Source organism: Accipiter gentilis, chromosome 30 (assembly GCF_929443795.1).
Source record: "Accipiter gentilis chromosome 30, bAccGen1.1, whole genome shotgun sequence".
Classification (NCBI taxonomy): Eukaryota; Metazoa; Chordata; class Aves; order Accipitriformes; family Accipitridae; genus Astur; species Astur gentilis.
In genome coordinates, this window is record NC_064909.1 from 21,059,562 (window position 1) to 21,070,918 (window position 11,357).

General features: G+C 51.4%; 2 protein-coding genes across 2 annotated transcripts in view; one reads left to right on the forward strand and one right to left on the reverse strand.

The window, feature by feature from the left end:
• PPP2R5D (protein phosphatase 2 regulatory subunit B'delta) overlaps positions 1–10,021 on the forward strand; it is a 31,991-nt gene extending 21,970 nt beyond the window's left edge. The window contains exons 13-16 of the mRNA XM_049833390.1: positions 535–636; positions 6,007–6,079; positions 6,544–6,660; positions 7,034–10,021. Coding sequence (XP_049689347.1) covers positions 535–636; positions 6,007–6,079; positions 6,544–6,660; positions 7,034–7,171 — 430 coding nt within the window. The 3' untranslated portion in view covers positions 7,172–10,021. The remainder of the gene's footprint in view (positions 1–534; positions 637–6,006; positions 6,080–6,543; positions 6,661–7,033) is intronic.
• Positions 9,900–11,248, reverse strand: MEA1 (male-enhanced antigen 1). The gene is made up of 3 exons (XM_049833402.1): positions 10,937–11,248; positions 10,681–10,810; positions 9,900–10,601 (listed from the first exon to the last, which is right to left on the reverse strand). The coding sequence occupies exons 1-3, from the start codon at positions 11,198–11,200 to the stop codon at positions 10,438–10,440; spliced, it is 558 nt and encodes a 185-aa protein (XP_049689359.1). The 5' UTR covers positions 11,201–11,248; the 3' UTR covers positions 9,900–10,437.
• Between the last annotated feature and the right edge of the window lie 109 nt (positions 11,249–11,357).

Below are 11,357 nucleotides of genomic sequence, written 5' to 3' on the forward strand. Positions count from 1 at the left end.
TTTCTTCTGTGGTATTCTTTGTGCTGGTTCCTGTCTCTACAGGGCTGCTGAATGTCTTGTGTTTTGGGCAGCTCAGTGACAAAGCTCATGACTGAATACTGGGCAGCCCAAAAAAGTAATTCTGTATATGTGAGGTGAACTGTGGGAGACACTAAAGCTAGGTTAGGTAAAGGTCCCCTGAGAACAGCCCTGAGCAGGTCCTTAGCATCCTTCCTTTCCAGTTTCTAACTACAAGAAATAAATGCATGAATGCATCCTTTTGCACTCATTAGTCTGACCACAGTAGAACAGACCTGTCCCAGCAGTCTTCTCTTTCTTCTCTGTCTCTTTCTCCCTGGGTGATAGTCTCTGCCGTGTCTGTGGAGGGGTTTTTTCCATGCTAAGAGCTGGGACTGTGTGAAAATCTTTTGTCACATTGCTGTAGGATGACTTGCTGCTGCTGTTAGCTCTTGTCTGTGCTGCTGGTGCTAACTCAGTGCTTAGTACCTGGAGGATACCACCATGACTTGTTCTCCTTTCCTCATTTCTTTGCAGGACAATCCATGGGCTGATCTACAATGCACTGAAGCTGTTCATGGAGATGAACCAAAAGCTATTTGATGACTGCACGCAGCAATACAAGGCAGAGAAGCAGAAGTGAGTAAGAGGTTCTTGCCAAGTAACTTGAGCTCATCCTGGAGTCTCCTTGGGGTACAGTAAGAGATGGTAGATCCCAGCAGGCAGAGGGGAAATGGAAAGGTGGTGCAAATAATTTTGTCAAAAAGTAGGATTCCTAAGCAATAACTACATGTAGGGATTAGAAGAGCTAAAATGTGTGCCCTGATAAAAATCCTTTCAGTTCTGCTGAAGCAGGGAGCTTGGAAAAGAGTGACAGAGTTTGCTGGGTCATGAGGAAATAAATTACAATGTAGAGGATACTCAGCTTTGCAGAGATGCTTATGCTCTGCCTTGGAAATACTTACCAGTTCATATATGTCGTAGTGATGCCAGTGGAATCCTGCTGCTTTAGAAAGACTTTCCTGAAGAGCTTTGCTGCAGTGGGCATAATGCATCTTTCCTGCCACAGGACACTTTCAGTTTTCCAGTAATAAAGATGAAATAATACCTGGAATTTCAAATAGCAAATGGTGGGGATAAAATCTAAGCTCAGCAAGTACCTGTGCAATGATGCTGTAAAGAGAAAAAACCTCCACTTTTTCTGCTTCCTTGTGCTGGTTTTGGTGCTTGTATGACTTGTTTTCTGCTGACTTAGTGATGTAAAATAGTGCTTCTCATTCCTGGGTGAGCTAGGGCTGCCACAAGGGTGGCGGTGGGGAGAGCAGGGCTAACCCTAGCTGGCAGTGGGGAGCTCTGGGACACATTCACTTGTTTTGTGAAATAATAATGAATAAAAAAATTGAGATATGAATTAGAGCTTGGGAATGGGTAACCTGAGAAATTAAGGTTTTGTTAACATCTAAATGGGGAGCAAGCAAGATTTTTTTTGTTCCCCTCCCACCCATTCTAGGGCATTTGTGAAGCCCACAAATGTCTGCACGTATATTTTAAGTCGCCGTGACAACACATTTACTATGAGATCTACCTGGTGTTTCCATCGGGAGCTTTTTCTGCCTGTTAGCTTCTACCCATGCTGACCTGCTGAGTGTGACTGTTCCCAGCATTGGTATGTGGCTAATGGAGGATTGTTCTGGAAAAGGTCAACAAAGCAGCTCAGAGTAGTCCAAGAAATGGATGGGTAGAGCTGCACTGTTTTCTGCTCATGTTAAGATTTTATTTTTTTCTCTAGTGCCTCTCTGCCTAATTATGCTTCAGAAAACCTTGTGTTGGGTTTTTATCAAGGATATACCTTTTGCTCTCATAGATAACCAAATTTGGTAAAGTGTCAGTTGAAAACTTGGTGGGCAGGATGTAAAAGTGCCTTTTAGCAGCTGAATCTGAGATGAGTTTCCCTACGGTGAACATGATACAATTCCTCAGCTAAGTGGGATTTCCCTGCCACAGGCACCCAGCTAAGGAGGCCTTTCTGGGCAAAACCAAGAAGGCTCAACTCTGCTGTCGCTAGCACAACATTAGCATCTGTTTTGGGCTTGAGAAGTGTGAAAAGGTCGCCCTCTGAAGGGATGCTAGAGCTGGGAGAGGAACATTGTGAAAGGTCTGTAGAGACAGGCTGGGAAACAGCTAGAAAGGGAAATTGGTGGCAGAAGGGAATGGGGTAGGACAGCAGGCTGGTGGGGAAGAGCAGCTTCTCTGGGCAAGGAGGCAGAAAGGAGGTAGAGACTTTGGGAAGAGGTACAGTGAAGAGCTGAGTTGGGGGGGCTGGTATTCTTAGTGTCAATGGGTAGTAGGAATGGGATATGTAAAGGCAACAAATTAGAGGAGGAGATGTGAGGAGATCAGGGTTTGTTGGGCAAGTGGCCTGGGACTGGATAGGACGTAGGACAATGGTGGGAGAAAAGAGCATGCACTTGGGAAGATGGATTAGAAAGCTGGGTGTACTAGAGGAGTATGCTCAAGTTCTTTGCTTAAGTCCGTTGTGAAAATGTCATCTTTTCCCTCCATGTCTTTAAAATATCCAAGAAATATAAGCAAATCCATGTGCATTTAACACTGTGGCTGCAGGTTCTAGAGTGTAATAGACCAAAATTGTTGCTGGAACGAACGGGGTTAGAAAAAGCATGTTTCACAGGCAGGAGAAAGTGTTGTTCTGTGGTGTCTCCCTGGTGGAACGAGACCGTTTCATAGCCGAAGAGTCTGCCTCGGAGTTTGGGGTGCCATTCCTGCACTTCCCCTACCTGCTTTTCTTTCTGCAGAGTGCCGCAACCTGTTCTGGTGAGCAGCAGGTCCCGTTGCCTCCCTTCCAATGGAGAAGACACGCTGCATCCACGGCTCTTTTCTGCTGCCTCCCTGGCAGAGCTGACTGCAGGCCGTGCCTGTTGGTGGACAATAATGTGGCATTGCAGTCAATTGCCGTTTTCTTTTCAAACACGAAGACTTAAACAGAGTAGAAATAGTACTTTTTTTCTAATAAAAACCTGCGAGGCTGCGATGCCGGCTGCCACTGGAGTAAAGCAGCGTGCCGAAGGCTGCCTGTGGGAATGCTGGCTGCATCGCTGTAATGCAGGATTGACCTTTAACTGTGCGATGCCTTGCTTTTTGCACATGACCTCGGCCTTATTCAGTGAGACTGACGAGTTTGAAATGCTGAGGCTTCTTTAGCGTAGACAGAAAAAGGGAGAGACACCTATGGAGTGTTTTCCCAATGAGCTGCTAGAGACCTTGAGCTATGAACTAGAAAACAGCACACATGGGAAGGACTGCACGTGCGAACAAAGCCAGTAAATGTGAAACTGGAAAAGAGAGAGCTTGTAGGTACTCAGTTAGGCTGCAACCAGATGTTTAGAGGCCTGCTCAGAAAAGGCTTAGCCATGTTTTGAGTTAGTTACCATGCCTACAAGTGACATGCCAAGGCTGGTCACAGAGGGACAGACTTTCCTTGAGACATGTGGGGAGGCTCTACTGTTCAGTGCAGATGGACTGACTGTGCTTTGCTAATCTCCCCAGACATCTTGAAGCTGTTTGAATTATCAGAACCTTTCAGGAGGAGAAGACGCCTCCCAATATAGCTTTTCTTTTCCAAATGTCCTGCCGGTGGCTTTCTCATACTGCCAGTAATGGGGTCAGGAATGAAGGGAGCTGATGAGGTGTGCATCACCCAGAAAGCAGGGCTGGGGGTGCTGCTCCCGCAGACTCAGCGCTGTCCTGCGAGGCATTGCTGTTTAGAAAGGTGGGATTCTCCAAAGACTCGTGTGGATGAGTGACACTTTCAGATAAACTGCAATGGAAATGTCCTAGTGTAGGAGGCAAAGCCAGGCTGATTGATGAGGTTGGCAGAGTGCTTCCCCTATAGAAGGATGTTGGACAGTTGTAATGCTACAGTTAAGTCAATGTGGCATCAAAATAAAGGTGAAAGTTTGTTTCATTCTTTGGAAATACTTCTTTGGCTAAAAAGAGTGATCACAGGTGTAAAGCTTTCAGATTTTTAGAAGTACTGCTCTTAGTTAGACTGGTATACTCTTTGCAAGGTGGTCTTTTGAAATATCAGCTGAGCACAAGATGGGTAAACTGGTAGATCTTGAAGTGCAGTGAGGAATGGAGGGCTTCCCCAATGCTGTTCAAACTGCTTTGGTGATCTGAAAGGAAAGAACTGGAGCTAGAGATGCATGGAGCTGAAAGACTGGATGAGTGCCCTTGGCTCACTGTGTACCAGACCAGTAATGCGATGTAGTCCAGCCAAACAAAATAAGCTTTGTTACACCCTTAGATGGCACGGCAGTAGACACGATACCAGCAAAGTAGACATTGCTTCAGGGGGCAGTGGCCTTCACGATGTGAGGGCCTTTGTGGACAGACATATCAGTCTGCATTTCCAGTGGCAAGATTGGAGTAATATGTATATTTCTGTTTACCAGAGGTTAAAAAAGATTCTGGAGAAACTGGGGATGAAGCAAGAAGGAGCTAGGGAAGATCAGTACTAACTCCTGGTCTCAGTCCCCTGCAGAGTTCTCCAGAGCTCTGTCAGAAAATGAGTTGTGGGTTATTCATTTGGGGTTTGGTTGTTTGGAGTAGTCTCGTCCTGGTTTCAGCTGGGATGGAGTTAATTTTCTTCCTAGTAGCTGGCATAGTGTTATGTTTTGGGTTCAGTATGAGAAGAATGTTGATAACACACTGCTGTTTTCAGTTGTTGCTAAGGAGTGTTTAGACTAAGTCAAGGATTTTTCAGCTTCTGATGCCCAGCCAGCAAGAAGGCTGGAGGGGCACAAGGAGTCGGGAGGGGACACAGCCAGGACAGCTGACCCCAACTGGCCGAAGGGGTATTCCATACCATGTGACGTCATGCCCAGTATATAAACTGGGGGGAGTGGGGCTGGGGGGAATCACTGCTCAGGAACTAACTGGGCATTGGTTGGCAAGTGGTGAGCAATTGCATTGTGCATCACTTGTTTTGTATATTCCAATCCTTTTATTATTATTATTGTCATTTTATTATTGTTGTTGTTAGGATTATCAGGTTCTTCCTTTCTGTTCTACTAAACTGTTATAATCTCAGCCCAGGAGTTTTACCTCCCCCCCCCCCCCCATTTCTCTCTCCCATCCCACTTGGGGAGTGAGCGAGCAGCTGCGTGGTGCTTAGTTACTGGCTGGGGTTAAACAATGACAAGTCTGCTGCTTGAATGCTTGGCAGCTTCATTCTCATTTTTAGCCTCCTTTCTTACATATATTTCAAGAGTGTGAGGTGATTACAGAGTATAAGAACTTCCTTAGCATGGATACATAGGGCATTAGAGAATGAAGTAGCTAGGATGGAAGCCAGATAGTTAGAAATAAAGCAGAGATATTAGTACAAATGTTTAAAATGTAGAAGAGGATAACAAGAGTGGTGGGTGGTCACCTCTGTTTGCAGGGAATGTTCACTGCCCTGGGATTTACAGGTGGCCCAGTTGAATGGTCACTTAAGGTTTGTGCCAAAATCTGTGCCAAGTTCAAGAGCTGTGCCTGGAGGTTTGGGCAGCTCTCTGGTGTGCTGTGGCCAGGGAGAAAGGGAACTCTGGGCAGTTGAGCCTCAACTCTATTGGAAATGGCACTTTGTCCCTCTGCATCTGTAAGGCACCAGGAAAATTTGTGTTTGACATCCAAACTGGTGTCATTGCTTTACTCCAGAAACCAGCTGCTCTAGTCCACTCCTGCAGCACAAAGCCAGGGAAAAAGTACCTGTGCAGCCCTGTGCTCTGAGGTGAGGGAGGAGTGTGCCTGCCTACCTCCTGCTAGCTGCAGTGTGTCTCCTCTTCTTGCCACATCTTACCTGTAGATAGAATTAGGGGTCTCTGAAGGACAGAGCGGCTCTTCCCCATGCCTACGCTTTTCTGCTGTCTCTTGCTTTTGTCTTCCTGTGAGCGAAAGCTGCACTTTCCCTGAGAGTTCACACTTGTGTGCTCTCTCTCTTTCCAGGGGAAGGTTCAGGATGAAGGAACGAGAAGAAATGTGGCAGAAAATAGAGGAGCTGGCCCGGCTGAACCCCCAGGTGGGTAACAGCAGGACCTAGGATGAATGAGACAAGAATGTGCTGGGGGTCTTGACCTGCTTCCTGCGGTCATGAGAGCAGGCTCTAGCACCTGATCTCGGTCCTGCGCACACAGCTGCAGCAGTGGTCTGTCCCTCCCAAAACCCAGTGTCTTGGGGATGCTGGCAGTGTTTTGCCCGCCTGGCCCTCTGTAGCGCTGACCTCTAAGTAATGCCTTGTAGAGAGCATGTACATGTTTATGGACTCTTTTCTCAGCTGCAGCTGCACGTGCAGCATGCTGTGGCTCAGAGGGCACAGGCAGGAATGGATAGGAGATGCTCCTTTCCTGCTGTGTACCTGCTGCTACCTTTGCGGGTGCCGGAGAGGGCAGCTGGAAGAAGCGTGCCAGGCTGTGTTAGGGTGCTGGGGGAGAAGGCTTGTTGTTGGATGGTGTGCTGACTCTCCAGCTGTCTGTTTTTCTGCAGTACCCCATGTATTACGCACCTCCACCATTGCCTCCTGTCTGCTGTATGGAAACGGAGACCCCGACTGCGGAGGATATACAGCTACTGAAGAAAACGGTGGAGACGGAGGCTGTGCAGGTGCGTAGGTGACTAGGGTCCTTCCACAACTACTCTCAGACCAGCCAGGACATCAGCGTAGTCAGTCCGGGGTCCAGCAGCCAGAACCGGGTTTTTCCAAGTCTTCTGAGGGTAAATGTCCCTACTCTCATCCCTGATTGTTAGTGATCAACCTGTAGTCTGAAGAGTGGAGTTTATCTAACCTTCCTACTCTGGAAAAAGTGCAAGTGGGACTTTTCTGTGTCCTTTTAGTCTGTGTTTGGCTCTCAGCCTGTTCTGCAGCATGCTACGGTGTCACCCAGCATATCCTAGGGCAGTTGGAGTCAGAGAATGGGGAGGGTGGAGGGGTGAAGGGGTTTGCTACTGATCCCTGACTCCTTTGGTTTGTCTGTAGATGCTGAAAGACATTAAGAAGGAGAAAGTTTTGCTGCGCCGGAAATCTGAGCTTCCTCAGGACGTCTACACTATAAAAGCCCTGGAGGCCCACAAGAGAGCAGAAGAGTTTCTCACCTCAAGCCAGGAGGCTCTCTGACGGGCTCAGGAGCTGGCCCGGGAAGCTCTGCCCCATCCTTTTCCCCCAGGGGTCACGGAAATGCACTTGGTTCTCATGTATAAATAAGGAATGAACATGGTGAGCTGTGCCTGTCCTCCACTCCATCCACATCCCTCCAGATGGTAGATCTGGTTTTACGTTATAACTTGTATCTCACCACTGTCATGTCCTTCTGCTTTTCCTCCTTCCTCCTGCTTTTCCACCTCGGGTGTGCGTGCGTGAAGGGAGCCTACCTGACCTGTGATTGTATCAGCCCAGGCAGGAGTCGCTTCACTTCCAGCTGCCGCCTGGTTCTTAGTCTGCCTGGGAACCAGAGCCTTGCTGCCCCGCAACACAGGCTCTGGGTTGGCCAGAGACTACCGTGCGTGGCTCAGCATGCTGCTAAAAGCCCCAAGTGCCCACCTCTGCCATACCTGCCCCCCGTGCCACCTGTGCAGTCAAGCCCTGCAGCGGTCAGAGGTCTGCCTGAGCTCGGGGCAGGAGCGTGTGGCAGAGTTTGTGGGGGCTCTGCTGCCTCTCCACCCTGCCTTGGGGTGCAGCTTCGCAGCTGGAGGGTCTTACGTACAGCGGAGGAGATGTTCGCTTCTATCTTTCTTTTGCTTCAAGCCCCTTCTGTTCCCCTGTCAGTGGAGTGGGGGTTCGTTGCTTTGCCACCCTCATTAAAGCTGGGTGCAAGCACTACGTACTATTGCAGCCCTCCCTTTAGAGCATCCTTAGAAGCTCTCTTGTGGGAAAGTGAATTCCTTCAGCTGTTTGTGTTGGTCCGTGCTGACTTGTCTCCATCCCAGTGTCTTGGGTTAATTGTGGGCCCAGAATTAACTTCCTGCTTTGTAGCAGGTGTCAGCCACTGACTTCTGCTTTCTTTCCTCTACCTGCTCAATTAAAATACTCCTGCAGCTCTCTCCCTTTGTCGCTGTATCCCATCCTTAGCTCTGCAGTGGCCAGGGTTTCTAGGAAGCTTGTGCTGCTAAAGTAATTTCTGCAAACTAGTGGGAGCAACAGATAGATGTTACGGGGCCAGGCTGAATTCCTGAGTGTTCGGTTCTCTCCTCTTTATGATCAATGGCTAGGCGCTACTGCTGAATTGCTTCTGTGGGTGCTCTGAGCAAAGTTCGCCTTGCCCTGTTACTTTGGCACCTGCTGTGGCCTGAGGCCCTTGTTAGTTATCATATGGTGCATCAGGGACTTGTGCTAATTTAGCATTTAGAGCGCACTTGCTGATAGCCCAGGGGGTTGCGCAGCACTGGGGTGCTACTGTGATCCGGCTTTCTCCCCTACCTTTTGTGGTGCAGATTCAATGCCCGGCCAAGATGCCACCTCAGAGAGGCTGAGGTGGTAGGAAAGGGGGTCTTCCTTGCTTCTTACCTGCTGTGCTTGCTTTCTTGACACATAAGCTTAAGTGGGTTTGCAACAGCGCAGGTTGCTTACGGGGCCAGTGCTAGTCTGACACTGCTTTGCAGCATCGTGGGTTGTTGCAGAAGGTCCTGGTGTATCTGCTCGTCCTCACCAGTAAACCATTCCCAGGTCAGAGGTTCATCCCCTCTAATCTTACTGCTGGTGTGCAACACATCTTGACCCCAACCCAAACTAAACTGGTTTTTCCCTGTGTATCCTGTACCTGGTGCCCTGTTTAGCTCTCTTTCCGTTTGGCCCTCGTTAGGCATGCCACCATCTCTTAGGAGCAGCTGGCAAGCGTGAGTTATGTGTGAGATCACCCACAGTCGTGCAGGACCCCGCCTCCCCTCCGCTTCATGCAATGGGCCAGTTCATCAGGAGACTTACGAAACACCTCAGGGAGGTTATTGCTTATTTTGAACATTAGTCTGAGCTCATGGTCAGCTGCCAATCAATTACCTCACGCCTGGCACAGCATGTAGACATGCACTGGGTGATGCTGGATGGCTCACAGGAGCGGCAGGCGTTTTGGGGCACAGCGGAGACAAGGACTGCCCAGCACCAGCCGCCGCAGGGCTCGGGCTGGGGAGGATGTTTCTTCCCGTTGCAGTACAGGCTTTCCAATTCGTCTGCTTAGCGTTGTGTTGTAAGCCGCCACCTCATTTTTAGAGTGCTACAAGCATGTATGTGCCCTCACTCGAGCCTGCTTGCTGCTAGGCAGTGGCTGCCTTTTCCCTGCTGTGGGCTGTTCTGCCTGCAGAAGGAACGGAGACTTGTGGTGCACAGAAGTTGTCACTGTCCTGCAGATGGTCTGTCTCTGCCGGCAGTCACCGAGCATGGCCGGAGGAATGCCGCCAGGATTGTGCCATGTGCAGGGACAGGACTGTAACGCATCACGACTACGTGCTGTACGGCTTTGATGTTCTCATAGCTTTGTGTGTCTTGTTCTGGGTCAGGGAACTTACGCTTAGTACCTTCACATTGCCGTTAGTTTGCTGCCTATTCATTCCGGTGTCCTGGACATCTAGGAAGGGGACCATGTGAAAAACAGGGGAGTGTGTTCACCCTCTCCGCCACATGTACTGCTCATACACAGACCTGCGTCTGCCACGCTACAGCTGCCCCTTGCTCAACACTTGGTTTCTAGCGTTAGTGCTGCTCATTTCTGCCTATGCCTTTCCCCACATCAGCCAAATGGACAGAACTGGAGCTGCCTCTTCCACTTCACCTGGCTCCCTCCTCCTGAGGGAACAAGCAAAACTAACTAACTACTGCATTCACCCCCTGGACACAAGTATTAAGCTGCTTACAGTTCATATGTACATATGGTGTACTTTATTTTCAGTAGAGCATTACATAGTATGAAAGTGTTGGATTTTGTACAGATGTCCCTGTATGTACAGAACTAAATAAAACCGATCTCTTGGAAAGACACATTGGACTCCACCTCTGATACTCCAACACACAGCCCTTCTCCTGGGAGGAGGGGCCCTAGCGCGGAGAGGGACTTCTTCAGCACCGACAGCACAGGGACGAATCCAGCGTTTGTCCCAAGGGAATACGGGCAAAGCCGGCCAACCCCCCTCCCTCCGCACGCACACAGGTATGGAAACAGGTCGGGCTCCTCGCAGGCAGAGGAAGCCAACACAAGGACATCGCAACGACTTACGTGCCAGTCAGAACGAGGAAGGAGGAGTGGGAAGGGAAGTCAGACAACGTCAGTGGGAGAAACTGGAAGGTCGACGCCGGCAAGTCCCGTCACCGCTCGGCTCCGAGGCAGCGGCTGCCTGCCTCGCCTGTGCGGCGGAGGGAGGGCTGGGGTTAGCAGCCCTCGCGCCGCAGCTCAGCCCTCACTTCCACTCGGGCCTGGGGCCACCGAGGCTCTGCCGGGCCTGCAGCGTGCGCTGCACCACGTCCCTCCACTGGTCCTCCGAGATCTGGCTGGCCCAGGCGGGGATGCCCAGGGTGGGAAGCTTCACGCCGGCCATCGTCCTCTTCACCAGCTCCACATGCTCTGGGAACAGAGAGAGCGTGAGACCGTAGCCGAGCCCGGCGTGGGGCAGCTGGGAGAGCCTGGGCGGAGATCCCGTTACCTGCATCCATGGGGATGGAGCTTCGGCTGCTCTGAGCCGCTGCGCCTTCCGCAACCGCCGCCGCTGCCTCATCCTCCTCCTCCTCCTCCTCGCTGTCCACCGGCGGGTCGGGCAGGTGCAGCCTCAGCATCTGCAGAGAAAGGCGGGCAGCGGGGATCGGGCCCGTTCCTCCCCCCCCACCCCATGGAACCGCACCGCCGCCGGCTTCTCCCCCGACCCAACCCGGCCCGGCCCGGCGGGAGGCCCTTGGCGGTACCTGCAGCCGCTCCTGCAGGCCGGGGCCCTCCTCAGCGCATCCCGCCGGGGCGGCGGGGGGGCCCGCCTCACCGGGGCCCTGCTCCGGCTCTTGGCTCAGCGGCTGGTACAAATACCCGCCGCCGCCGCCGCCTTCTTCTTCTTCCTCCTCTTCTTCCTCTTCTTCCTCGTCACCGCTCCAGCCCGCCGCACCATCGGGGGCCTCCGGCGGCCCCGGTTCCTCAGGACACACCCGCTCCGGCCCCATGCTCCGCGCCACCGCCATCCACCGGGCGCGGTGCCGGGGTGGGAGGCCCCACCGCCGCCACCCGGAAGCGCCGCCGCTGCCGCGGGGCACTGTGGGTATTGTAGTCCCGGGAGGACTCCCCCCCCCCCTTTGGGCGCCGCCATATCGTGCCCGGCCTGCAGGGTGGGGTAGGGTG